Genomic DNA, 27,446 nt, shown 5'->3' with positions numbered 1-27,446 from the left:
CTGTCACCCTATGTTGAGGTTAGCATGTCTCACATTTCTGTTTATGAGAAAATTTCTTGGAAAAGTAATCATTGATGCCATTCAATTTTGAGAGAAACAAACATAGGACCTGTTATCAGGCTACTGCTTCAGATGGGGACAGAGCTTCTGTCTCCTTCCTTAACCTCTGTGGGGGCAGAAATGAGTGAGCACTACTGATAACTGTACTACTGTGTTGAGTTGGGTTTAACTTACAAGTCCATCTGAGTTTTGGTAGCAGCATTAATGAGCAAGGTAGCACAATTTTTAGATAAAAGACTTCACAGGAACCTTGCAAAAAATTTGAGCAAAGTTGGTATGGAACTTACTGTACACAATGTGAATGAAAAATCATGACCCCTGGGGCGCCTGGGTGGCTCGGTTGGTTAAGCAGTTAAAAATTCCGACTCTTAATTTCGGCTCAGGTCATGATCTCAGGATCATGAGATAGGGTCCCATATCAGGCTCCATGCTGTGCTTAGAGCCTGCTTAAGATACTCTCTCTCTCCCTCTCCACCTCTCCTCCCTCTGTCCTGCTCATTCTTGTTCTTTCTCTTTAAAAAAAAAAAAAAATTGTGGGGTTCCTGGATGGCTCAGTCGGTTAAGCATCTGGCTGCAGCTCAGGTCATGATCCCAGGGTCCTGGGATGGAGCCCTGCATTGGGGTCCCTGGTCAGTGAGGAGTTTGCTTCTCCCTCTCCCTCTCCACCCCAATCATGCTCTCTTGCTCTCTCAAATAATTTTTTTTTTTAAATCTCATTCGTTTCCCATGTTAATAGGAAAAGTCATCATTTAAATGGTGGGTGTCAAGGGAATTTCAGACCTACAGAAAGGATCTTGACCAGGGGTCACTCCTAGAACAGAGGGACAGGAATGTAGTATGTGGCAAAGTAGCTGACATGAGCAAGAAACATTTAAATTAATTTTTAAAAGCTTTATTTTTCTTATAGCTAAATATAATGTCACCATAGTTTTTTTTTTTAATACAACCATTGAGAAAAATGTAATCCTACTATTCAGAAATAATCAGCACTCTGGTTTATATCATTCTGATGTTCTTCTATGCACATATACACAAGAGACATGATAATAACAAGTATTTCTTAGGTGTTATGTCACATATCCTGTGTACTTTATATGGATAAACTCATACTCCTCACAACATCCTTATGAGGAACATAGTATCATTACCCCATGTAGTTATATTGAAGTGGACCACACTATATATAGCATCTCTTTTTAAAATTTAATATATCATGGACATATGTGCCAAGAAACGGAGATGGAGATCATCCTTTTTGGTATCCTCATAGTATTTCGCTATGGCTATATCTAACCAGTCCTTATGGTCCTTAGTGGTTATCTAGGTTATTTTTTGCAATTATAAATCTCACTGCATCACTAAACATTGGCCTTTGTTGATCCAGCTATTCTTCTGAGATAAATTACCAGAGTGGTATTTCTGATTCAAAGAGCATACACCCTTTAAAGTTTGATACTTTCTATCCACAGATCTTTAAACTTCAGTCCACAAAATTTTAACAAGTTTATATTTCTACAAAACTTTGCATGGGCTCCCCAGTGTACCAATGAAGAGTAGTAGTATTTTTAATAACTAATCTGATAGGTGAAAAAATCAGTGTCATCTTAACTTGCAGTTACTGCAGTTAAGACAGAATATTTTCATATATTTAAGGACAAATTTCTTTAGTAAATGACCCATACTTGTTAGCCTATATTTTTATTGAATAGTGGCAGTTTTCTTATTAATGTGTAAAAACTATATTGAGAAAATTAACCCACATGTTGCAAAATGTATTTTCCCATTTTGTTGTACATGGTGTGTTTTTGCCCTAAAGTTTTATTTTTGTTGCCAGGTCTATTAATGGTTTTCCCCTTTTTGGTTTCTGACTTTGTGTCATGCTTAGAAAGGTTGTTTTCATCCTGAAGATTGTATAATACTTGGTTATATTTTCTTCTAGTAAATGTGATATTTAAAATTTTTTTAAGTATTTAAACATTTTATCTAGTAGTTGTGTTCTGATATGGTATATTTTTTTAAGTATTTAAACATTTTATCTAGTAGTTGTGTTCTGATATGGTATGAGGTAGGTATTAACTTCATTCTTTTCAAGTAGATAAATTTCTCCTGACATCATTTATAGGAGAGACTCTATTCTGGAGAACATAATTTCCCCTTTATTTGCCAAAATGTTAGTATGACCTTTTATGACTTGTTAAAAGTCTTGCTTGCTAATTAAATCAGATGGAGGCTTTAATATTAGGAAAAGGAACATTTTCTAACTTAGCAAGTTTACTTCTTGAGTAATAAAAATAGGTAACGTGTGTTGAGCACTTACTCCAAACCAGTTTCCATACTATACCTTTTCTTGGATCATCTCATTTAATCCTTGAGGATTAATCCTGTGAGGTTGACACTGTTGTCATCCCCATTGTACAGATGAAAGAAATTAGGAGAAAGAATAGATGAACTGCTCAATGTTCTATAGCTCTTAGGTTTCAGTCATGATTGGAACCCAGATTTATCTTAATCCAGAGCCCATGTTCTTAACTACTAAATTAAGAACTCTCCTGCTTTAGAGAATACTTGCCAACAGGTAGAGGACTTCAGATTAGCTCCCTTAGCCCTCAGATTAAAAATTAAGCATGTGCCCAAATTGCCTTCTAGTCACACAAAATAAAAATTGAAAAGGGGGGGGGGAAGTAACTCATTAATGCTTCTGTCCTTGATTATACTGACCCATTCCAGATAAGGTTACATGAGATCCCTGAAAGTTAGTTGTATTTATTTGAGGAAAATTATTTCTAAATATGACTGGTTCCTAGAAAGTTCCGCCACCCTTCTAGTCATTCACTGAAAATATTTTATTTCAAAAACATGCATTTTATATTCTTTCTTATATTAGTCATCACCTAGCTTTTATGTTCCTTGCTATTATTCTCCTTCCTTCTGCCTATTTTCACATATTTTATGATATTCTAACTAGGAAGAGCATAATTGGCAGTATTCTCTCCTGACTCTACTCAAGGATACAACTCTCCCCTGTGATAATCTTTAGGCCTCATGACTCTTGGGTCAGAGATTGCAAGTCTGGGATACTAGGTTACCAGCACTACTGATTTCCCATTTCCCATTCTGATAGAAAAACAGTATAAAAAAACAGTAGGGCCATTCTTATCTTAGTGAGTGTGATAGGTTTTGTCAAGAAATAAAAATTCAAACCATAGACGACTAAACCAAAGTATCACAAAACTTAAGACTGATTTCCCCATCTTCCAAGTAGTAAATAACAGACGTTGATACAGATAATTTGTAAAGTATTGATACAGATAATTTGTAAAGTATTTATCACTAATTGAAACTAAATTTTGAGATTGGGAAATGGTAACAGACTAAAAACTGATCAGTGTCTTAAAATGAGGATGCAGTAGTTTCTCTTAACAGACGATATGAATAAATAAAAATAATGTATCTTTCTTCATTGACAGACATATCTACATATTTTTCAGGGCTTATGAGCTAAGGGGAATGTAAATCCTATAAAATGTTGGCATTAAATAAATGTTAGTTCAGAGATGACACATTCAGAGATCTTTAACCATCAGAAATTTAATAACTGGGCAGCCTGGATGGCTCAGTGATTTAGTGCCTGCCTTCGGCCCAGGGCCTGATCCTGGAGTCCTGGGATCGAGTCCCACGTCGGGCTCCCTGCACGGAGCCTGCTTCTCCCTCTGCCTGTGTCTCTGCCTCTCTCTCTCTCTCTCTCTGTGTGTATGTGTCTCTCATGAATTAATAAATAAAATCTTAAAAAAAAAGAAATTTAATAACTATATTCAAATATTTGAAAAATATTTAAAGAGGTTTGCATATTCCATAAAGTTACCACAGTGAAATAGACTTGAATTAAGCCTAAATCTACAGATTTAGGTGTAATACCATTATAAATGTCTGGACTCCACTAGTTATTAAATAGTGTGCCAGTCTTAAAGACTTAGAATATCCATCTGTGGAAATATTTAAAAACAGGAATAACACCTAACTCGAGTGTTGAAACTTAATTCCTTATTTGAGACTCTTTTATTTCTTAGGTACTTTCATAGCATACCTTCTCTTCTCTCTCCACATAAGTAAACAGATGGTCTGGAAATATCCAAGAAAAACTAAAACAGAGCTGACTATGTAACATTGTAAAATACGATTCTCTACCTCCCTCTGTACTTAACCTGAAACAAGTTTAAGGGTTTACTGTATAATTCTAAGCCTAAGTAAATGAAAAACTTTTCTGTTTCAGCCTTGAATAAACATAAAGTCAAACTATGTCTGTATTTTTTAACATAGTTCCTTACTTACTAAATGTAGAAAAATCCCTAAATTTAAGATTCAGAAGAAAAGATGTAAGCCTGTGCTTGACTGTCCCATTACCTAAAACGAGCTGCAGACCAAGAAGCAAGTAGGAGTCTTCAGTGCTCTGCTGCTCTCCTAATGAGCACTCCTTTCTAGCTCGCCAGCTCTCTAAGGAAGACTGAGAACTAAGTAAGTCCCAGTCCTAATCAAAAACCAGTTCACCTCTAAGATATTTCCTGGGTATCTGGAGATCCTTGGGCATAATACTGCATATTAGTCAGGTGCTGTTCCAGTAGACCAGAATCCTCTGTGACCTATATGAACTGACAGTAAGGGTCACTGTTGAGTCATAGCTGCCTCTCATCCCAGAGCCCAATATTTGCAGGCCAGAAGGGATCCTTTTCAACTACAGATCTGCTTACATGAGTAGTGATCAGAAGCCTATTAATATTCCCATAAATATTCTTGTAATTCTGAAGAAAGAATGGAGATGGGGGCAGGAGGAACCATGGAACAATAGGGATACCTGTAACACTGTCTTCCAAAGTGTAGGGTCACTCCTATCTGGGAGGTTAACACAGGAGAACAGGAAGGAGGAGAAAGGGACATCTGACTCTTGTCGTCTATAACCCATCTCTTCTCTCTTGCCCCTTGAAGGACAGTGAATGAGTATTTTCTACCTTGTTCTTATTCTGCCTACTTCTCTCCACTTTAATGCTCTGATTTATTTTGATGAGGAACAAGATAACAAAAGGAGAAGATCCTATTTTATGAAACACTTGTCTGGTTTGTATCTTATACCAATTATCTCACCCCTGCTTAGATCAACATGTCTATCCTCATTCTCTTAACCCATGATTTTCCTTGTCATACGTTGTCATCATGCTCAGAGTCTACATGCAGTTTATTTGTGAAAGAAATTATTGATTCCAGCAAGAATAGCACAGTACAAGAGCTATAGCCTTTGAAGAATCAGACCCAAGTTTCAACATTCTAGCTGTGAGCGACACTTGCCAAGTCCTATGCAAATGCACGATGCTATTATCAGTGGTAACAATATAATTACTAAGTAATTCCTTTGTGGTTAGAGAATACAAGTAACACATAGAAATAGGACTGAATATAATTCCTGTCTAAAAGACATTGTTGTTTAAACATCAGTTTGAATTACTAAAACACTAGGTTTAGAACTGACCTGTTTTACCTAATAATTATAGGCATATGGCAACAGGGTACATAATGGTATACATTTTAATCGGATCTTTTCTTTTTAAATCACAAATGTCAATTCCAAGGTGTACAAAGAACTAAATAAGAGGAAGTAAATGGTAAGATAGGAAATACTGTGTGTAATTTCAAGGTTGTGCTGCCAAAGGTCTTTGCAACTATTTTTATACCCGTTATCTTTTTGTACTTCATTTGCCCTGTGGAAAAAGAGATACCTCTATATTTCATAAAATGCCAAGACTATAGTAAGCAATAAATTTACTAAATCCACAGGTTCATATGATTGTTTAAATTCCAATCTCTTTTTTTTTTTAGACTATATTTTCAGAATTTATCACTATTGAAATGTTATTTCATGGCAAAGCTTTAGAGGTCTACACTGCTGCCTACCAAAACATACAAAAGATTGACGAAGAAGAAGATTTGGAGGTAGGACTATGTCTATCTAAATTCAGTTCTTCTGTTAAGATGGAAACGTTTAAAAGAAAGCACTGGTTGTGTGGGCAAAAATATCTTGACTTTGAGCATTACAGTGGTTTATATTACTGTATGCAGTCCCAAATAGTTTAACTTTCATGATTTTCTAAGTAAGCATTTTTGACTTTTCAAATTAACCATAGTAAAGTTTCAAGGATTAATTTATTAATAGCTAGTTAACAGGGCCATTACATGAAATAATGTGTCATTTTGACTAGTGATGTAAGCCAGTGTGCTAACCATAATACTGATTTGTGCTATGCAAAATACTCAGAGCTTCACATGCATTTTCTCATTCACTTCTCACACAATCCTATAAGGTGTACAAGCTGCTGTTACTCTCATCTTTACAACTACAAAAACAGGTTTAGAGGCTTTCAGTAACTTGGCGTGACCATGGACACTTAGCTGTAAGTAGCAGAATCAGGATTCTAACCAGTTTTGTGTGACTTAATCAGGCTTGTTTTGTACTGAGAATTCAATGCAAGTCCAGCTGGCCAACTAATGTTAGAGCACCTAAATCAAAACCTGGCTTCAACAAGCATTATCTGAAGAGTGAATAATGTCATACACCCCTACCTTCTAAAAGGGAGGAAAAAAGGCAGAAAAGTATTTTTGCTGAAACAGCTAGAATATTGAGACATACTTTGTCCATATTATCTTTATAGTAGAAGTGAGAAAGGCCAGGTCATCTCAAGATAGAACCAGAATTCTATATTGATAGAATTTGAAAGTGTCTGCCATTTGACAATTGTGAAGAATCCCCAAGTTGTTTATTTATTAAACTGTCCATTATAAAGTGACCCCTGGGGCCTTCTCTTCTCACTACCCCATTGATTCCAGGAAACTTAATTGAGTAAAATCAGATTACAGTTTGACAAAAATGAAGAAAGGTATGTGTGTGTGTGTGTGTGTGTGTGTACATATATTTTCCAATGCCAAGAATCTCACAGTTTTCTATCAATTATGCATACATGATATTTCTGCTTTTTGTTTATCAATAAATGGCTTCCTAAGGGACCATTCCTTCCAAATACTAAAGCTAAGATTTCTTAATTTTCACTGTTTTCATGTACTCTTTAAAAAAAAATAGATCGAGCTTTTGTCATCTGTAAAATGAAAAAATAACAAATGTTTATATAGTGATTACTCTGGGCAGCTACTGACCTATGCATTTTAATTATATTTTCATTCCTCCATCTACTTTGATAGAGGTACTTAATTGTCTTCATTTCTATGGAAGAGAAAAACTGAGGCAGAATGAGGTTAAGAAACGTCCCAGAGGGGCCCATAAATAATAAGTAATATAGCTGGGAGCCAAACCCAGAAGTCTGACTACTGACACGGTGTTTGTATCCTCTCTATCCTGTGAAAAATGATGTTCAGATTCCCTCCAAGAAACATCACAGCATTCAGTGGCAGGTTCAGAATTGGTCCCCCACTTTTCGTACAAGACTGGAGTCCTCATTACAAGCATTTTCATTCTCCTTTTTCTGATGCCCTTGACATGCCATTTATTAACAGTCACCAAAGTCCCTTCACTTCCTCTGGACCCCAAGATTTTCCTTCTCATCCCAGTGGTCCCAGCTAGGTGTTTGGTCACACCACTTCTCTTACTGCTATTCTTAGGCAACACACTAGGTAGGTCATGAGAAGAGAGATTCATAAAAAAACTAAAGATCTCAGGGCTGTGTGGTAGATATGTTTTTTGACAAGGTATCAACTTCCCCCACTTTGTCGTGGGGCAATATTAAGCAAGTTCTTCATAATTCAGCTTCCTTGTCTCTAAAATAGAGATACAGTATTTACCTCATAAAATGTTCATTCAACAACTTTTTATTGAGCGCCTGTTATATGCCAGGCACCATTCTAAGTTCTGAGGATTAAACATTGTAAGTCAGAAATGGTCTGACTTAGGCAAAAACTTAAGAAATCTAGTTCAGATATTAAAAATATACAGGCATACCTCAGAGAGATTGCAGTATTCCAGACCTCTGCAACAAAAGGAATATCACAATAAAGCAAGTCAAATGAATATTTTAGTTTCCCAGTGCATAAAAAAGTTATGTTTACACTATACTATAGTCTATTTTTTGTTTATTTTAATTCCAGTATAATTAATATACAGCATTACATACTATAGTTTAAGTGTGCAATAGCATTTTAGATCTTTAAAAAAGTGTACATATCTAAATTAAATATTTTATTGCTAAAAGATGCTAACCATCATCTGAGCTATCAGTCATAATCACTAATCGCAGGTCACCATAACACATGTAGTGATAATAATAATGAAAACGTTTAAACTATTACAATAATTACCAAAATGTGACACAGAGACACGAAGTGAGCAAATGCTATTGGAAAAAATGGCACCAAGACTTGCTTAAAGCAGTATTGCCACAAACCTTCAATTCATAAAAATACAGAGTATGTGTGAAGCACGATACAGTGGAATACAATGAGACCAGGTATGCCTACACTGTGTAACTATTTTAAGTTTTATAATACAACCAGTCTCATAAAGTATATAGTGTGCTATGAATGTATGTTTTGGAGAATTCAAAATAGTCTGGAGAATCAAAGAATGGTTTCTTGATTAGAAGTTTGAGGGATGTGTTGGAGGACCCCTGGCAACACCCTTTAGGCAAAGGATACAGATAGATACACAAAGGTCCTGAGGCATGAGGAACTACTGACATAAACTGTTACTATTATGCCATATAGAGATTGTGGAGAGGAAGGTAGTCCAGGGACAGTTGTGGGACCAGGGGACATAAAATAATAAACAGGTATCAAGAAGGAAAAGGATCCTTTAAATACAGGGTTTCTTGGAAACAAGTAGAGAAAATATGAAGAGAGGAACAGAAATAGAACTTGTTGCTCTTAGGTAGTCTATGCTTTACGAGAGCTGCTGACACTTATTCTGGCAGCAGCTAATTTTTTTGCAGTTAGGTATCTATAATCACAAACCATCTTACCTTATTTGTTCTTCATTTAAAAAAGCATTGTCAGGCTCATTTCCCCTTCAAAAGATCACCTCTGCGCAATCACTTCAGAACATCTCGAGACTCACTCCTAGAAGAGATCTTGGACCATACTGGGAAATGGATTATTGCCAATAAATATTCCTCTAAATCTGTTGCCCTGCATTGAGATTAATTTTAATATTTAACTGGTTTAGGCTTTTATCTCATTGGTGTATACTGTCTTCCATTTTCCTATTTTAACCTCATCTTTGCTGGAACAGTTAAAAAAAGAAATGTTCTACCAAAAATATATCCTTTCCAAGTACCAGCTAATTAATGAGTCATCTAGTTTTTATATCATACTAGGATGCCAGTGTTCCATGTCTGGCACCAGAACATAACTGAGTCCTCAGTAACATGTTAAATAACCTAACATGTTAAGCATGCCTGAATTGCCCTACAACACAAGTCTCACCTGTGGGGTGAAGTTTCATCTCTCAATTTCTTTTATGTCTTGCACTTACTTCTCTAAGGTTTAAAGGAACGTATAAAGACATCCCTTAGTGGAGTCTTTTTTTCCCCTAGAACATAGGGATTAAGATCATGTTAACATCACTTATCATGTTACTGTCTTAAGGTGGAGGAGTTGCAAAGATGAAACAGGGCTCCTTACTCTATAGGAACTTAAAACTAGGAGGAGAGATAGATGTGTAATTACAGAACAATGAAATGAAAGCTGTATTGAGGGTATGGACAACAGGAGCTACTGTTGACATTTGACTTGGCTCTTGGAATTTTGCTAGAATTCCAGGCTGAGGAATCAGCACTGCAAAGGGAGAGTAGTACATGTTCTACATACAGGAACATTGGCTAGAAGTGAAGAGTGGTGGGCAGGTTTGAGTGATTAAGATCATTTGATGACATGGAGGTCACCTAAGGAATTTGGACCATGGGTAGTCAGGAGCCACTAAGTTTTTTAATAACATATTTTGGTCTTCAGTAAGATAATTCTAAGTAAGCTACAGAGAAAGACGCGTGGAGTCAAAAAACTAAGACGTACCTCAGATGAGAAGTTTAGGGGACAATGGCCAGGGTTTTAGCTTTTGGTCTACTAAATTGTATGGTAACATCATTCATTGGTAAGGTGAATGCAGAGCTACACTGTCCAATACAGTAGCTAGCCACTGTGGTTAAATAAAAAATTTGAAGTTCCTTATTCACATGAACCACATGTGAGCAAGGGCAACCACATGTTGCCTTTTTGAACAGCACAAGATAGCAAGCATTTCCCTCATCTTAGAAAGTTCTACTAGACAGTATTGGTCTAAGAAAACAGAAGGTAGTTGGGCACGTAAGTATGGCTATCAAGAGAGAGCCTATAGAGAATTGGTTGAAAGGTAGCCATTAAACACTGTATTTATCTTAATCTTTCAGAGACAGGTATAAATAAAACCACCACCCATGGCCTAAGGGAAACCCTTTATAAGAATATTTAAGGTATAAGCAGTAGAAAAGGAGATGTGAAGAAATAGGGCAGCTAGCACATGAAAGGTTTAGAAATGGCATGCGTGAAAAAGAAGTTTCCTAACAAGGTCAGTAAAGACCAAGACAGAAAGATGACCTTGGTGACTTTTGGCAAGAGCAATCTCAATGGAAGGTGAAAGACTACTTGTGTGTTTTTGACAAATGGAGATGAAGTAGAATATTTGAGAAGTTTTTTAAGGAATAAAGTTATACCTTGAAGTAATTAAAAAAATAAAAAAGATTGATCTTGGCTTGTTTGCTGGGGGAAGGAACTGTGGAGAAAGCAAGCTTTTTGTTTTTTAAGTTTTGGTTATAGGATATATGTACCTTGGAAAATATCAGAATGACATTTGACCCTGACCATGACAGGGTGAAGAGCTGAGGGGAAAAAAAGAGTGAAGTTATTACATCTGATAATCTTACCTGTTACTAGTCTGCGTGTTAGAGAAATGGGGGAAGACAAAGATGCAGACAGGCTTAAGAGAGTGGTATTTGGAACTGTTGCTTTAAGGCAAAAAACTGACAAAGGGATTCTAGATTCTAGTGAAACTGGAGTGCAACTTACTCTTACATGATGTACTATCACAGTACCGCAATGAAGTTAAATTACTAATTGTTGAGAATGGCAGAAAACAAAGAATCTAAGGTATATGAGTGACTTGTAGGCTCCCTCCTGGTCGGCATCCTCTTTGAGGGTGGTAGCAACTTACACATTTCGTCAGCAAAACTCTCATCATCGCCTCACTTGGTGCAAATAAACTTTTTAGCTTTCATCTTTACAACTTAAAATATTTTTCGTACGGGGGTGCCTGGGTGGCTCAGTTAAACGTCTGACTCTTGATTTCAGCTCAGGTCATGATCTCAGGGTTGTGAGATTTAGCCCTGAGTAGGCTCTGCCCTGGGCATGAAACCTGAGCTCTGGATTCTTTCTCTCCCTCTGCCCTTCCCTTGCTTGAGCATATGCTCTTTCTCAGATAAATAAAATGTTTAAAAATATGTATTTTAAATTTACGGTAATAGAAATTTTGTTCTGGGAGGTGGAGGTGGGTGAGTGGATGTGGTTGCTTTAGAAAAATCTTAACCAAGAGAAACTTAACATGGCTTTCTAGATTATTCTAGTGTTTGATATCTACTTTATAATATTGCTTTATCATTGCAACAGGCTTTCCGAAATTCTCTGTATCCACCAGATTATTCATCTCGTCTAGACATTGTAAGAGCAAATTCAAAGTCGCCTCTTCAAAGATCACTGTCAGCTAAGTGTCTATCTGGAACAGGACAGGTAAGCTAGAAATCATACATATTTTAAAGGAACTTGAGCAGCTGCCTTTGGTGTCATTCAGTACTAAAAATGTTTCCTGTAAGTCCTGACTTCATATAACATACCCTCTTACATAAAATGATGAAGATCATACTGGATGCAGCTCTGTTATTTCCTGTCTTATATACTATGGCACATAATACTCTCTAAAGCAGAACATTTGAGAGCAGAGGTGGAAAGGGCAAGGGAATGCTTATCTAGGTTTGTTCTGCAGTATAACATGAAGAGCATATTCTGAAGTCAAACCGCTTAGGGTTTAAATTCCACTACCATGACTTGCTGATTATACCTAAAAAAGATCTTTTGCTGAGCATTATCGTAGATCCAGATGCACATTATCTTTAGGGTAGGAGTCAATTTTCTCACTTCTTCAGTATCCAGAAAGCCTGAGTTACTGGTATCTAGAACTGGGAGGGTGAACAACCTTGTTTTCTAAGAGGCCATAGAGAAAAGAGGCCATATAGTCTATGTCCCAAGTTAAGGGCAGCCATAAACAATACATTAACAAGTCAATTTGGCTGTTATAATTAAACTTTATTTACAAAAACAGGAGGCAGACTGGGGTATAGCTTGCCAACTTCTGATCTAGAGATCTATACCCCTTTTTTCATATCTGGCATTCAGAATTTAAAATTGAGCAAAATATTTTCAAAATTTTAACTTTTAGGTAAATGGGACCCAATACCACCTATTTTCATTTGGTTCTCCTCTAGGTATTTATTTACTGCTTTATATGTATGCCTCTCCCCCAACCAGCTTACAATTTTATTATTCCAGCATGAAGTGCTTTGCACATAAATTCCATATATCTAGTATCATAGTACAAAGTTTGTTTCTATTTTAGACTTAATGTTACCAAAATTAGCTAACATCTGTGTAGTACTTTAAAATTACATCATCCTAGGGTTTCTTGACCTCCACACTATTGACTTTGAGCTAGGGAATGGGGAGTAATATCCTATGCATTCTGAAGATGTTCAGCAGCATCACTAGCCTCTACCCACAAGATGCCAGTAACACACACAAACTCACCCCTCCCTTGGTGTGACAACATCTCCAGACATTACCAAATCACCCTCAGAAAGGTCTGAAGCAAGATGACCCAGGTGGCAATGATAAGGACTTAAACCCCAGTAGTGAATTCAGATTCTCAACTCATTCCATTTAAATCACAGTATTAAATTTAATTATATCATCTGACTAGTAGAAATGTTCTTGGGAATTTTTGCTATGCATTTGATGATTCTCATTCAAATGCCTATTTTTATGGTCAAAGAATCACTTAACCTAAAATATACTTGACATAATATCCTGAATCTGTATTTCTCTTTTAAGTATTTTATGTTATGGAAGTCCTAGTATATCCAACTGGAATCGAATGGTTAATTTCATATTTTTGCTCAAAAATAACATAAATGAATGAAAACCCTCTATTTTCAACCTTAAAATACAGTGATTCATAGGGAAATTTCATTACTAGAAATAATCTTCCTGAAATATATGTTCTATGTGCTCCTCTTTGTAAGGACATATTAAGAAGATACCAAGCACATAAAAATATTAAGTTAGTATTTTTTTAATGTGCTAATTTTTAACAGGTATCCACCTGTCAACTAAGAAAGGATCAACAAGCAGAGGATGATGATGAAGAGGATGAAGACTTGGATGTTACAGAAGAAAATTAATTTTCTTAAGTAAACTTCACATTTCAATTTTCATCTTAAATGACTTGGAATCCAGAATTACTACATTGTAAAACTTTATACTGGCTTCAAACATGTTAAACCTCAAAATGAAATCCTACTGGAAATGAAAATTAAAGAAAATGTATGCTGACCAAAATTGAAAGTTTTAAAAAATATTACACAGCAGTCATTTCAACATCCTATCTAACAGCATGTGATTTTTCTATAGGTTCCATTTTAAAAAAATTATGTATTTCAAAAGTATTTCATATTACTGCACTATACCTAGTTGAGGTTGCAATATAAGTAGATGACAAAAACAGATCTAACAATTCTACTTGCTTCTTTTGCTTTCATTGCCAAAAAAGGGTCTTTAGTCATTCTAATTAAACAGAAATTCTATTCCATAAAGCCTTAATCAAAAAGACAAGGTTTTTTTTTTTTCCCTTACTTTTTTCACTTTTACTACAACCTTAAGTTTCATGACTTTACACATGACTTGACACATAATTTACTATTCAACAAGTGTTACTACTTTTGATTAAAGGTAATGGGACACTAGGGACACTGTCTTAAATTTTAGATTCAAATTTAGCATAAATTTTAGATTCAAAAAGAAAGCCACATTCAGCCTGAATCTGGTTTAAAAATGAAAAGTGCTATCATACTAAAGCATTATACACAGTACTACAACTTTTGGAAAGCTGTAACTTGGTGGAATGTTGCCTAAGAAATTATCATGAAAAACCCTAAATCATTAAAAGTATAAAAATTGTACCAAACCACCATCTAATTAATGAAAGAGGATATAGTTACTTTTATTCCTTAAAATAATCAATTTAATCGGAGCCTTTCAGTATGTCCAGTTCTTTTGTTTCTTCGGATGAGGATTGTACTTTTGACATTTCATCGATACCAGTTAGGCATATAAAAATTATGAAATTTATAAAATCATTTGGGATAACCACAAGAAAATTATTCATAACAGAAAAATAAAGGCTTTCTAGAAAGCTTTTTGACTTTGTTATTCATGATTCTGTTCTTAACAAAATACTGCTTCCTGAGAATAGTCCTAAGTGATAAAATTACTTCAGTACTTTTTAAATAAAATATGCAAAATGTTTTAAAACCCTAAATGAATTAAGACACTGAAGGTATCATTGCATTTTTATTTTCTCAGTATTTAACTGCAGTGTTGTAGCTGGGAGGAAAAAAATAAAACAGGGTTAAAGTACTTCTCTTGTTTACAATAGCAGCTCACTTGAGATTAATTGCCCTATCTATAGAGTGAAAACAGTGCCTGATACATAAAGCAGTCAGCAAATAGTGTTGATATAAAATGTATGCTCTGGGGCACCTGGGTGGCTCAGCTGGTTAGACATCTGCCTTCAGCTCAGGTCATGATCTCCAGGTCCTGGGATTCAGGCCGTGTCGGGCACCCTGTTCAGTGCAGAGTCTGCTTCTCTTTTTCTCTCCCTCTGCTCCTTCTCCCTGCTCATTCTCTGCCTCTCTCAAATGAATGAACTCTTAAGACAAAAGGATTACTACATATAATACTTTCAGCAATGTAAACTTTCTTTTAGACCAGACTTAGGTTGGCAAACTTTTCCTTAAATGGCTAAAAAGTAAATATTTTTATAATTTGTGTGCTGAGAAAATCAAGGCTATTACATAGGTACTTATGTAATCATTTAAAATGTGACCACCTTTAAAAATGTAAAAACCTCTTTCAGCTTCCTTGTAAAAAAAAAACAAAAAACAAACAAACAAAAAAAACCAAAAACCCAGGCAACTCGACTAGTTACTTAGCCTATAGGTCTCCATTTCTTACCTCCAAAATAGATTTATTAGGGTTTTGAAAATAAATGATATAGTTAATTCATAATTATAAATCATAAAAATATAGTATCTAATGCAGCTCATGAATAACTAGCATTTAATGTAAAGATGGAGGTGACAGTCACTGCTTAATAGATGATCTGTGAAACAACAGCTAGACAATATTATCAGTAAGTGATAAAGGTACACTCCCAAAGATTGTTAACCATCTCTTGGTTTGTGGGATTATTTTCACTTCCTAGACATGAACTATTATTTTTCAGATACATTCTGACAAAACTGTTTGGCTATAAGACAATTAAAATGCTGCTGGGTATTAAACTAAAGAACCAGTAAGTATTGCTCCTAGTAGATCTGGGAATAGGAGAGAGGAGGCAAAACTGGCTGATACAGCTGACCCTTGAACTATGCCAGGGTCAGGGGCGCTGACTGCTGTGCACTTGAAATCTGTGTTAACTTTTGATTACCTCAAAACCTAATAAATAGCATACTGTTGATCAAAAGCCTTACCAATAAGTTAATCAACATACATTTGTATTGATAAAATCATAAAATATTTAATGTTGTCTTTATTGAAAAAATTCTATGTTTAAGTGGACACCTGCAGTGCAAACCCAGGTGGTTCATGGTCAACTATGTTGATGGGTGTAGGAGAATTTAGTATTCTGTGTGTTTGAAATTGGTGATATGCTTGGTTAACTGGCTCTCCAACATGGAAAATGCCGATTTATTGCATTTGCCTACTTCCACAGCGTAAGTAATCCTATCATGGCCATTTTAAGTTATTAACATGCCACCGAAAGCGGAGCTGGGAAAAGCTGTGCAAAAATATGGTCTTTTTCAAACCAAATTACCAGTTTATTTATTCTACTAGCAATTATATTCACTGTAATTAAACACACAGAAACTTGAGTTGGTTTCTCTTAAATCACTGAAGATTCATCCAAAATGATAACAAATGGCTAAGTACTGACAAAGTATTCTACTTCCGCAATATCCTATTAAATGACTAAACTACCACATATAGATGCGAATTCTATTCTTATTTGCTCAAAATGGTAAACTTCTGGATCACAGAACTGAGGAAAATTTTAAAATTACCTGGTTTTAGGTAAACTATAAAAGGCCAACCAAAGTCAAATCATATTTGATAAAATAAATAATTTTTAATTAGAAGTCTATTTATAATGTTATTGTCCAAGAGAAGCCCTGGATATATAAAAACTTTTAAAGTCACTTTTTTGTCTTTTATGAACAATGAGCATACTAATTTTGTTTTTTAATGGTACTTTTAAAGCAACAATGGAGGTGAAGAAAATACTGATTTACTCTTCAAAATATTTTTAGCATGATCTTACTAAGATTAGAGGTACGACTTAACAAAGTTAATAAGCAAAAGCGTTAAGAGCATGAACTGGAGTCAGTGGTCTGTCTGGCTGGAAATTGCCTCTATGATTTCCTAGCTTATCAGGCAAGTTACTTAACCTCCAAACTTCATTATCTCACTTGTGAAATAGACATAAATAATATTCCATACTTCTTAGGGAATATTTAAATTGAGATTATGCATGTAAAAGCACTTTTACTGCACAGCACACAGTAAGTGCCCAATAGATGTTAGCCATTAGTATTATTACGGGTATTAAAAAAATAAAATCTAGTACTTGTAAAATGCCCACACTAAATATCAAATAAGTCAAAATTCATCTCATAAAAGTCTGATTATATCTAGTTATTGAGCCTCTGGATACAAAGTCTTCAAATTTAAATTTGAAAACCTAATAAAAAATACAAGTTAAATGAATTATCACTAAATTCTACCTAAAAACAAACTATATCCATTTATCAGATTATTCCCAGCATAAGCCCGAATGTCTCTGGTACCTGTAATTTACTTTTTGTCTTTTAAGTATTTTGAGTTAATCTTATCAGTTTGGTTGATGAAATGTGGAAGAAACCACAGAACTACACGTAGCACTCTATGCTATTATAGTAGGCTGTTTGGCCGATGCAGTCATAAATACTGTCTAAGGTAGCTGTTGAAAACTTCACAGAAGAAGCTATAATTCTTTTTTCTTCTCACACAAATACAAGTAAAGTTAACTGGTTGGTCTATCCAGTTGCATTTTTTTTTATTATTATTTTTATGAAACTTTCCAAAGTTATGAGCATGGAAACTTCAAGAATCTCCTAAGCTTTTTTACATAAGTAAACTTGAAATTCACAGTCTGTCCATTTTGAGCTATGTATAATTAATGGGAGGCTTAACACAGTAATATCTCAGACAAAGAAGAGGGCATTAGTTCCGCAGGCAGCTAGCAATAAAAATGCTAAACCTGAACAATGAGTCACTGACCATTTCCTTATACAGTAGAAGATGTAGACTACAGACTGGAAACAAAGGGAATATAAAACTCCTCTTCCCCCAGTACAGCTCTGCTATACAAGTCTGGAGGTTTACCCATGACATCCACAAAAATGAACACGCTCGGGGAATTTTCTCCCCCACTGTCCAGGAAAGGGGCATATATAATTTTAAGTTAGAAAAAAGCGAATGGCAATTTGCAAGCAAAAGAAAACCAGATTCACATTCTAATATTTACATTTGTTCTATTCACAAGTCGTAATTAAAATGCTTTTCATCAGATCATTAAAAATAAACACTTAAAAAAAAAAAAAAACCAACAAATGCATTTTACTGCATCAACACTGCGGGGAGGGACGTGAACTCAGCAATGCTCCCTAGAGCAGCGTTAGCTTAACCTTGCGCGGGCCCACCGGCCGGTCGTTGAGATCTTTGATAGCAGCCATGGCTTCGTTATAGTTTATCATGGCGACAATGGCCTCCCCTGTAGGTAATCCTTGCTCGTTATACTGTATCGAAACGGAATCCGGCAGGATTCTGTAACCATGAAAAAAGTCTAGGATTTCATTAACATTAGCTTTAAATGGGAGATTCATTATCTTAATAGGTGTCACTCTGCCTGAACTACAATTTAATTTGGGGTCAGGCATAAATCTCCCCTCGGGGAAACTTCCCAAACTGCGCTTTCCAAAATCAAACTTGCCACCTTCTGGGCGACCAAAATTCACAAAAGGGCGATGGCTTCTGAAGTCATCGGGTGGACTCCGGAACTCCTCACCGGGAGGCCGGAACGGGTCGGGAAGTCTCGGGTCCTCCTCCGGGGGTTCCCTGGGGTCTTCTTCCGGGAGCCGCCTGAAGTCCTCGTCAGAGGGGCCCCGGAAGTCTTCCTCCTGCGGGCTCCGGAAGTCCTCCTCGGCAGGCTGCCGAAAGTCTTCGTCAGGAGGGCCTCGGAAATCTTCATCCGGCGGGCGCCTGAACTCCTCCTCGCGGGGACGCCGGAAATGCTCCTGCGGCGGCCGCCGGAAGTGTTCCTGGGGCGGCCGGCGGAAGTGCTCCTGGGGCGGCCGGCGGAAGTGCTCCGGGGGCGGCCGCCTGAAATGCTCCGGGGGCGGCCGCCTGAAATGCTCCGGGGGCGGCCGCCTAAGGTGCTCCGGGGGCGGCCGCCTGAAGTGTTCCGGGGGTGGTCTCCTGAAGTCCTCCTCGGGAGAACGCCGGAAATCCTCCTCGGGAGAACGCCGGAAGTCCTCCTCGGGAGGTCGCCGGAAGTCCTCCTCGGGAAGTCGCCGGAAGTCCTCCTCGGGGAGTCGCCGGAAGTCCTCCTCGGGAGGCCGCCGGAAGTCCTCCTCGGGTGGTCGTCTCCATTCCCCCTGGGGAAGCCGCCTGAAGTCGTCCTCAGGAGGCCGCCTCCAGTCCTCCTCAGGTGGCCGCCTAAAGTCTCCCTCGGGGAGCCGCCTCCAGTCCTCCTCGGGGGGTCGCCTGAAGTCGTCCTTGGGAGGCCGTCTGAAATCCTCCTCGGGGGGCCGCCTCCAGTCCTCCTCTCTAGGGTACCGGAAGTCCTCCTCTCTAGGGTACCGGAAGCCCTCCTCCCAAGGGCGCCTGAAATCCTCCTCGAGCGGCCGCCGGAAGTGCTCCTCCCGAGGGCGCCTGAAGTCTTCGGGAGAGCGCCTGAAGTCCTCTGGGGAATGCCTGAAGTCTTCCGGAAGGCTCCGGTCAAGCTGCCGGAAGTCCGCCTGGGTTTGCTTGAAACTGTCCAGCTGCCTCAAGTCCTCTTGCTGGTGCCTGAAGTTCTCGGAGGGGCCGGCGGAGTATAGAGGCGGGTCACTGGAGTCAAATGAATGGGCATGGTCGTCTCTGTCACAGGACTGCGAATGGCCTTGCATTCTCTCCGTGGACATCAAGGAAAAGCTTACGCCAAACTCCTGCATCTGTGCCTCAGATATCAGTCTTAACAATACCTCTGTCCCCAAGAATCTCCGCCGGTTTAAACGCTCAGCTTTCACGGCCTGTTCTTCGGTTTTGAATTTCACCAATGCTTCTCCCAGACCGACTCCTTTGTCATCATAAAGTAAGTAAATATCATCCTCTCCAAGAGAAAAGTCTGCAAAGAACTTTTGCACTTCAACTTTTGTAACATCAAAAGGAAAATTTCTTATGTATATACACAGTTTCTGGCCGGGATAGCCTTCTTGAGAGTATTTCTGTGAAACATGTCCAAGCCTCTCTTTCTCTACAGACACTGGTCTTTTCTTTTCGTAACATTCAATGAACTTCAGCATCTGTTTTCTAGAAACAGGATCAATATGAACTGGACGATATTGTAAAACAGTCTTATGTAAACCCAAAGCGCTGTTATAATCTTTCAGAGTTTTGAACATCACAAAGGCGTATCTCGTTCTTCTCTCATCCTTATATAAAAACCTAATCTGTTCATTAGTCAGATCAGTATCTCTAAAGAAATTTCTTAAATCTCTCTTGTTAATACTTAGGGACAGATTTTTTAAGTGAACATAAAATCCAAGAGGAGAACGAGAACGTGTTCTTCTGGGAGATTTTGAATGAGATCGTTTTCGAAAATGCCGATCATTAATTCCTCTTGGCGGAGAATGTTCTTCAGTTCTCATAGGAATGTCAACCTCCTTAACTGCATTACCACCAAACTCAATCCACTGTTGTTCTGAGCCTTGCATTACTTCTATGAATCTTGAACCCATAAAACTTCTATGACATTTAAGACCACCTGAAGCATCAATACATGAAGCAAATTTTACTATGGCATCACCATTATTTCGGCCATCATGATGTTTTAAGAAAATTACGCCATCCACACACAAACCAGAGAAAAAGACACGTACATCATCTTCATTTACTAAGTAAGGCAAACCTCGCAGAAACAGGTAAGGATTCTCTGCCTTCAATGGCCGTGTCTTTCTTGGCCTTAAATCACCATGTCCTGTACCGTTAGTATGAAACCCAGCATCTTGATTAATTGGAGAGCCATATCCAGAATTACTTGCTTCTTCTTTAATAGCCTCGACAAAGTTAGATAAGCTGCCAGCCCCTGACGCCCCGGATCCCGGTCGCTCTCTTCCTATGCGATCGGTTCTTCTCATTTCTATAGTCTTCTGCATTTCTGCCTTACTACTAAGAAAGAGCTCTACAGATGAATCCTTGATAAACCCTCCTGAACGACTTATGGCACGTCTTGCATCTTCATCTGTTGCAAAAATAATAAAAGCCTCCCCAATTTCCCCTCCAATTATATGCACTCCTCCATCAGGAATAGTCAATCCCGTGAAGAAGTGACGAATATCCACAGGCCCCGCAATAAAAGGAAGCCCCAGTAAACGGATGACTACAGCCATGCTGAGCTCAAACCACAGCAATAATGACCTGCAGACAAAAAGGTACACATAATAGCAAGTCTTATTTTTGAAGTACCTTATCCCCAACTAAACTTAATAATTACTTGGTTCCTACCTTCTTCAACATTTATAAATGAAAATAAGGTATGATACATAATACCTTATTATGTAAAAATATGTAAAATTTTTTGTATTATAAATACAAAAAAATATGTAAAATTATGTATATGTAAAAATACAGTATCTAATCTCTTAAAGAATAAACCTCCCATCTAAACATACAAATAAACCAACTGTTTCAAAGAAATATTTCATATCACCTATCCTATACAATATAAGCATCAAAAATATCAAATAATCTTTGTAAGTCTGCCAAGCACTGCTTCACAACAAGACCAAACTATTTTCAGACTCACTTAGAAACCTACCTTCTCCTAAAACATGAGAGAGAGCTTTGTGGGTTAAAGAATTTTACTAACCAACGATGAGTTTTACATATTCAAAAAGCCATCTATGGTCAGTACATATTTTTTGCTTATGATAATAAACTGTCTACCATTAGTATACATCACTGGCCACACATAAAGTACAGAAGCCATGTGTACCTACATGTCCTATTCTACTTTACATTTCTTTTGTCAAGCTTCTGTGAAAAGCCTTAAGCTCTGGATATCTTACCTTTTTATAATTTCTTGGAGACCTGTTAATTCTGTAAAAGCAACTTAACTGTGGAAAGAAAATGAAATATAATTAATCCTTGGACCCTGTAATTGATCTTAAACGACACCAGATTAGGATATTCCCTTCAGAATTACCTACTAAGAAGCAATATAAGGAACCACAACTATGGGGATTACAAAATGGTCTTCTTTGTTTCAAGGGAAATTAATCATCCTTCAGCAAAAATGAAGTTCAAATTCCAAGTAGGCATCTGCAAATTATTTAAAAACAAAAAAACTTCTGGAAATTGAATGGCTCCTTGATTGGAAGTGGCACGAGGAAAAAGGTGTATAAAGGTTATACATTTTTATTAGTGTTGGTTACATGGGTGTATAAACTTATCAAGATTAAATGAATACTATCCTTAAGTTTTGTGCATTTCACTGTATATAAATTTTACATGCACTTGCACTGTTCTACAAGTAAAATGACAACTTAGAAACACCAAAAATTCCCAAAAGCCTTCTATCACTTCCACTTGTGAAAAGGCCAAACACTTAGCTCATTAAGTCCAACTCTCTTGCAATTTTCCACCCTTTTAAAACATAAGGCCAAATCAAACTAATAAGGCAACCATTCAAAATGATACAACAAAAAAGACACTAACGCTTTGAATTCAAAAACCGATTTCTAAAGCAATAGACTCAAACCAATGGCTACAGCTCACACTTCCAAACATGGAACCAAGTTTCCTGATTCTAATATAATCAAGGCAAATACTAAAATACCCCTAAAAACAGGAGTACCTGGGTGGCTTGTTGGTTAAGTATCCAACTCTTGGTTTTGGCTCAGGTTACAATCTCAAGGTTGTGAGATCAAGCCCTGCAATGGGCTCAGTGCACAGCACAGAGTCTGCTTGGAATCTAACAAAATCTTTAAAAAGTAAAATAAAAATAAAATACCCCTAAAATAAAATAAAAACTCAACTACTACTACTCCTTGTCCCAAACTTCTAAAACCATTACTATTAAAATTCATCTGAAGCCAAATAGGAAGTATTCAAATATAGAATCTTATTACACTAACAAGCTTATTCCATTTCAAACTGTCCTGCATTGAGAAAACCCAAAAGACAATGTAGAAAATAGAATAAAAACACATTTATTTAGAATGTTTAGGGATTATCAGTATTTACTGCTGAACAATCTTAACTTAGTCTTTCGTTAAGGAAATTTACATCTATTATTTTCAGAGATACCAAAGTAACAATATTTAATACAGTCTTCCTGAATACGTTTTTAAGAGCTGCTAAATTAATAATTATAAATTTATGTTTTTAATGTGCCAATAAATGTTGTTTTAATTCAGTATTTACACTTATGTAAGACATATTCTTTCAGGTCTGCAAGGTTTATTTTCCTTTGAAAATGGTCCACTGATTATAAACTTTTTAAACTACAAGCCAAACTAAAATATCAAGAAATTACTTGGCATATTTTATACCTGAATTATCAATGCCAAATTGATACAGAAAATATTAATGACATTTACTGTTATAATATTTACATGGTACATTGTGGGGGTATATGGGAAATCTGCTTCATCTGCTCCATATTGCTGTAAACCTAAAAAACTGCTCTAAAAAAATGGTCTATTAAAAAAAATCCGCACAGTACCAAAAATAACAACTAAGTACAAGCCTGGTTCTTTCAACAAACCAATATCCACACCAATATTTAGAGAACTACAAATGGCTTTGGAATAGTTGTCCCCACTAAAATTCCAAGATTCCTTCCTATGCAAACTGACTTGGCTCCTTTACTGTTAAAATATTTTAGAAAGTAAGATACAGTAAGATTTGTCTCTCCCTAAACTTTTTTAAAAATATAAGAGATTTACCCTGAGAACATAAATATATCTACTGATACTCAAGGATATTTAAAGGAATAACCTGTCAAACTAAAAAAATTTCTAATTTATTCTCCCTCGCTTACAAACAGTATTTTAACTAAATGGTTCCATGAGTACAAATGTTATGAATTCCAATTCAAGTAATTTAAAATATTTTTTTCTAATTTGCCACATATTAACACTTCTCTGTCCTTCAAAGGGTAGGGAAAATGTATCGTTTTATCCCTCAACATTGACACACCTGAGAGACCACCAATAAGAGACTAGTTCTCAAAATGAGAACTTTTCCTGTGGTTCCCATGTTATTTCCTTAAGTAAATTCCCTAGAAATTCTACTCTTAGCACATGACACAACAACTAAAATACACAAAATATACTAAAGTACACTGCACTTAAATTTCTTTCCACTTATGAATGCAACACAAGTATTTTTGCTACTGTGTTGATATGAAGACAGGGATGTTAGAACTTCTAACCTGTGAAAAGATGGGGGTGAGTCCTTAAAAACTCCTATAAGGGCAAGTCACTGAAATTAATAAGCTCAATTTTAAATCATTTTGATTTTATCCAGGATTCATCCCACTTGGTCACCATTATCACTAAACACGAAATCTGCATCTTCTAATCAAGCCTGATCCGGAAAGAGATTAAACTGAAAAAGGTATTATCTCAGATCCGTTTGATTTTAACTAGCAAATAACAAGTCATTTTCCAGATATGGTAGGGGAAAGAAAATGACTATCCCTTAAAACCCAGAGTTATGGTGAAATTCTAAATGCAGGAGTCTCCCCTGCAGAAAATAATCTAGCCCAGTCCACGATTATGTGTTTATGAAGATCTGCCTTTTATCCTTTTAATAATGTAGGTGGTTAAAATAAAAACCAAAGGCATGATGACGACACCGAGCCATAGTCCTTAACGGGAACTGTAAACGAAGACGAATCCACACGGCACCGGATTTCCCAGAACATCCATCATCGTCAAGCGGGGATCATCCGCAGGCATCGCTTCTAGAGCCCAAAGCCTTTGTCCGTACTCCCAGGGGTCAGGGCTTCCTTCCTTCGCGCCAGGCCGAAGTTGCTACGTGGGATCCGATGCCGTCGCCAGACCTTCGGCCAACATCAGCCTTCCAAGTAACCTGGACCGCCCAACCTCCGTGCCCTTCCGCCACGCCGGCCCAAGGGCGCACTGCACCCTACCTCGCCCGGCGTGGACCGCCCCGCTCCTCGCTCCAGCACTGGCCGCTCTCACGCCAACGGCGCCGGGCCTCCAGCGCTCCTCCGCCACCACTGACTACGATGACACAGCAAAGAATAAAAAATTACCTAGGACATCCTTCGGCGAGCTTCGCTCGCAGTTACGCTGGGAAGCGCGCCCTCCCCGCCACACGGAGGCTGCCGGGAGCCGGGGTTCGGCAGGGAACGAGGTGCCCTAACGGCAGAGGCTACGCCAGCTCCTGGCGCGGCGCCGGCCCCGCCTTTCCCGGAGCTTCCGTCCCGGCGCCAGCCCCTCCCCAGCCCGACGCCCCGAGGGGAACTGCTCCGCGCTCGGCAGTAAACACACACCGCGGCTGCCGGGTCGGACGCACGCGGCCGGGCGCGGGGGGCGCTCCTCGTCGCAGCAGCCTGCCCGGCACAGGTGGAGCCCTCAGAGAGCCTAGAAGAAGATGGCGCCCACTCTCCCCTCCGCTCCGGACAAACGGACGTACAGTCTGTCTGCCCATGCGCTCTCCAGGCGTCCCCCACCGCCCCGGCGCCCCGGCCGCGTCTGCGCACGCGCCCTGCCGTTGGCTCGCTTCCCGGCGTCAGGGCGAGGGAGGCGGGGCCCGGGGGCGCCCCGGCCCGCCCCGCGGCGGCTGAGCTTCTGCGCATGCTCAGGCTCCGCCAATCCGGCGCCTCCACCGGGGAGAGGCGAGGCCCTCTCGGCGGACGCGGGAGCCCGCTGAGGCGGCGGGCGGCGGGAGGACGCTCGCGGGCCGCGGGGCTTCCGGCAGGAGCCGCGAAGGCGGAGGGGGCGGGCGCGTCCTTCCTGCCCTCACCTTTGCCGTTACTGTGCGACGTGAGCATCTTCTGAGAGGCCCTCACGAGACCTTGCAGGGCACGGAAACGTCAGTCGGCCTTCCGTGGGGGGCAGGTACAGGCCCAGCACCCAGGGGGCTGGGGACGCGCGTGCGCTCCAACGCGACTCAGGATTTTATGCACTCGAGTAACTTTATGAGGCGCTCTTTTACGTTTGTTGTTCCCACTTTGCAGTTTTTTGCAACATGAGGACACACCACCCTTGAAGAACTGCTAAGCGGAGAGCACAAGTACAGGCGCGCTCTCTGGTGCTGACGTGAGAGGAGGTGAACTTCGGCTTGATTTGATGCGACTCGATTGTTTTCGCAAATAACAAAGCACCCCGCCGGTTTTGTGACTACGTGGTGTATTTTTGGGTGGAGTCAAAGCTCACTAAGAAAGCAGAAACTAGGTCTTGAAAATACTTTCGGGAGATGGAAAAAAAAATGAGTCTTTAATCCCTCTGATACGAGTGTGAGAAAGAGGGAAAAAGGTTCACAAGTGAGTAAAAGGTAGCTCCTGGAACGAGAGCCAGCATTTACTCACTCGGGCAAATTATTAAGCGCCTCTCCATGCCTCAGTTTCCTCATCTGTAAAATGGGGATGATAGTAGCATCTACCCCATGGAGTTGCCATAAATATTGAATGAGTTGATATATCTAGAACCCGAGACTAGGTATTAGTGGCTTGTTTCAAACGTCAAGGCGATCCATACACAAGCAGAGGATGGCACTTTGGGAACCTGGGCTGATTGAGTAGATAGCACTTACCTTGATTTTTCCCCACAGTTCATGGTTTGGCCCTAGGGGAACCTCACCTCAAAAGCTAAAATTTATGGAAGGCCTGCTCTGTGGCAACGCCTATGCATTATCTCATTGTCTTCTTACAACTACTTTCAGAAGTAGGTGCTATTATTTTTCCTGTTTTACAGATAAGGGAAACTGAGGCATAAAGGATTGCATAGCTTGCTCAAAGCTATGGAGATAGTGCAAGGTACAGCCAGGAATTGAACCCTGGTCATTTGCTGCGAGAGGCCATGGAGAGAGGATTCTGTCCTTTGAGGCAGGCCTCCTTTAAATAAGTACACAGGGCCAGCACTCCAGAATGTCAATATTGTCAGTATTAATTCACAAGAAGAATGGTAATTCAGTGGTAAAGTTAACCTGAGATCAACTCTGGCTGACGAGCCACTTTCCTGACCTGTGTATGTATGCACTCTCTCTGAAGTCAGATGTTCAGAGTTGTTTGCTAATCATGGAAATAGAACAAGGAGGTACCTAATCTCAAAAAGTGGTTCTCAGCTAAAGGGCACCTGGAAGCATCCTCACCTACGTTAACAAAAATAATAGCTGTCATTTAATGAGCTCTTACTGTAAGGCTAGTCTGAACAAGTGTGCTCAGATCAGACTCCCTCTTTTGGACAAGCTTAGGTATTGCCAGCCTCTTTTACTGTTTGGGATGACCATCCTCTTCCTTTTTTTTTTATCTGCATGTCTATTTTCCATTAGAAAAATACTATCTATTAAAATTGTGGTACACTTTATTCTCCTTTACCTCTACCATTCAAGTTTCAGGTACTTTAATTTTATTCAAGTAAAAGCAGAATTATATAGCTGAGGTGAGGACTAATTATTTCATATCATTAAATTAATAGGATTTAACTGAA

The 27,446-nt window shown here is 38.6% G+C and overlaps 3 protein-coding genes across 6 annotated transcripts in view; 2 read left to right on the top strand and 1 right to left on the bottom strand.

The window, feature by feature from the left end:
* The window catches only part of CIBAR1 (CBY1 interacting BAR domain containing 1), a 27,936-nt gene extending 13,336 nt beyond the window's left edge, over positions 1 to 14,600 (top strand). Inside the window, exons 7-9 of the mRNA XM_072803922.1 lie at positions 5,926 to 6,039; positions 11,743 to 11,862; positions 13,500 to 14,600. Of these exons, the coding sequence (XP_072660023.1) occupies positions 5,926 to 6,039; positions 11,743 to 11,862; positions 13,500 to 13,586 (321 nt within the window). The 3' untranslated portion in view covers positions 13,587 to 14,600. The remainder of the gene's footprint in view (positions 1 to 5,925; positions 6,040 to 11,742; positions 11,863 to 13,499) is intronic.
* RBM12B (RNA binding motif protein 12B) lies at positions 937 to 25,506 on the bottom strand. 4 transcript variants are annotated; one of them, XM_072803920.1, is made up of 4 exons: positions 25,289 to 25,506; positions 24,923 to 25,016; positions 21,831 to 21,878; positions 937 to 21,180 (listed from the first exon to the last, which is right to left on the bottom strand). In XM_072803920.1, exon 4 carries the CDS (start codon positions 21,150 to 21,152, stop codon positions 18,168 to 18,170), a length of 2,985 nt encoding a protein of 994 aa, XP_072660021.1. In that variant the 5' UTR covers positions 21,153 to 21,180; positions 21,831 to 21,878; positions 24,923 to 25,016; positions 25,289 to 25,506; the 3' UTR covers positions 937 to 18,167. The 4 variants fall into 4 exon arrangements, with proteins under 4 accessions (XP_072660021.1, XP_072660018.1, XP_072660019.1 ...); XM_072803917.1 differs by having other exon boundaries at positions 24,923 to 25,506; XM_072803918.1 differs by lacking the exon at positions 24,923 to 25,016 and having other exon boundaries at positions 25,049 to 25,506.
* LOC140620109 (uncharacterized) lies at positions 24,622 to 27,446 on the top strand. The gene is made up of 2 exons (XM_072803921.1): positions 24,622 to 25,856; positions 25,976 to 27,446. Exon 1 carries the CDS (start codon positions 24,818 to 24,820, stop codon positions 25,580 to 25,582), a length of 765 nt encoding a protein of 254 aa, XP_072660022.1. The 5' UTR covers positions 24,622 to 24,817; the 3' UTR covers positions 25,583 to 25,856; positions 25,976 to 27,446.

This window comes from Canis lupus, chromosome 28 (assembly GCF_048164855.1).
Source record: "Canis lupus baileyi chromosome 28, mCanLup2.hap1, whole genome shotgun sequence".
In the NCBI taxonomy this organism is placed as follows: Eukaryota; Metazoa; Chordata; class Mammalia; order Carnivora; family Canidae; genus Canis; species Canis lupus.
This window is presented reverse-complemented; position numbering and strand designations above follow the sequence as displayed.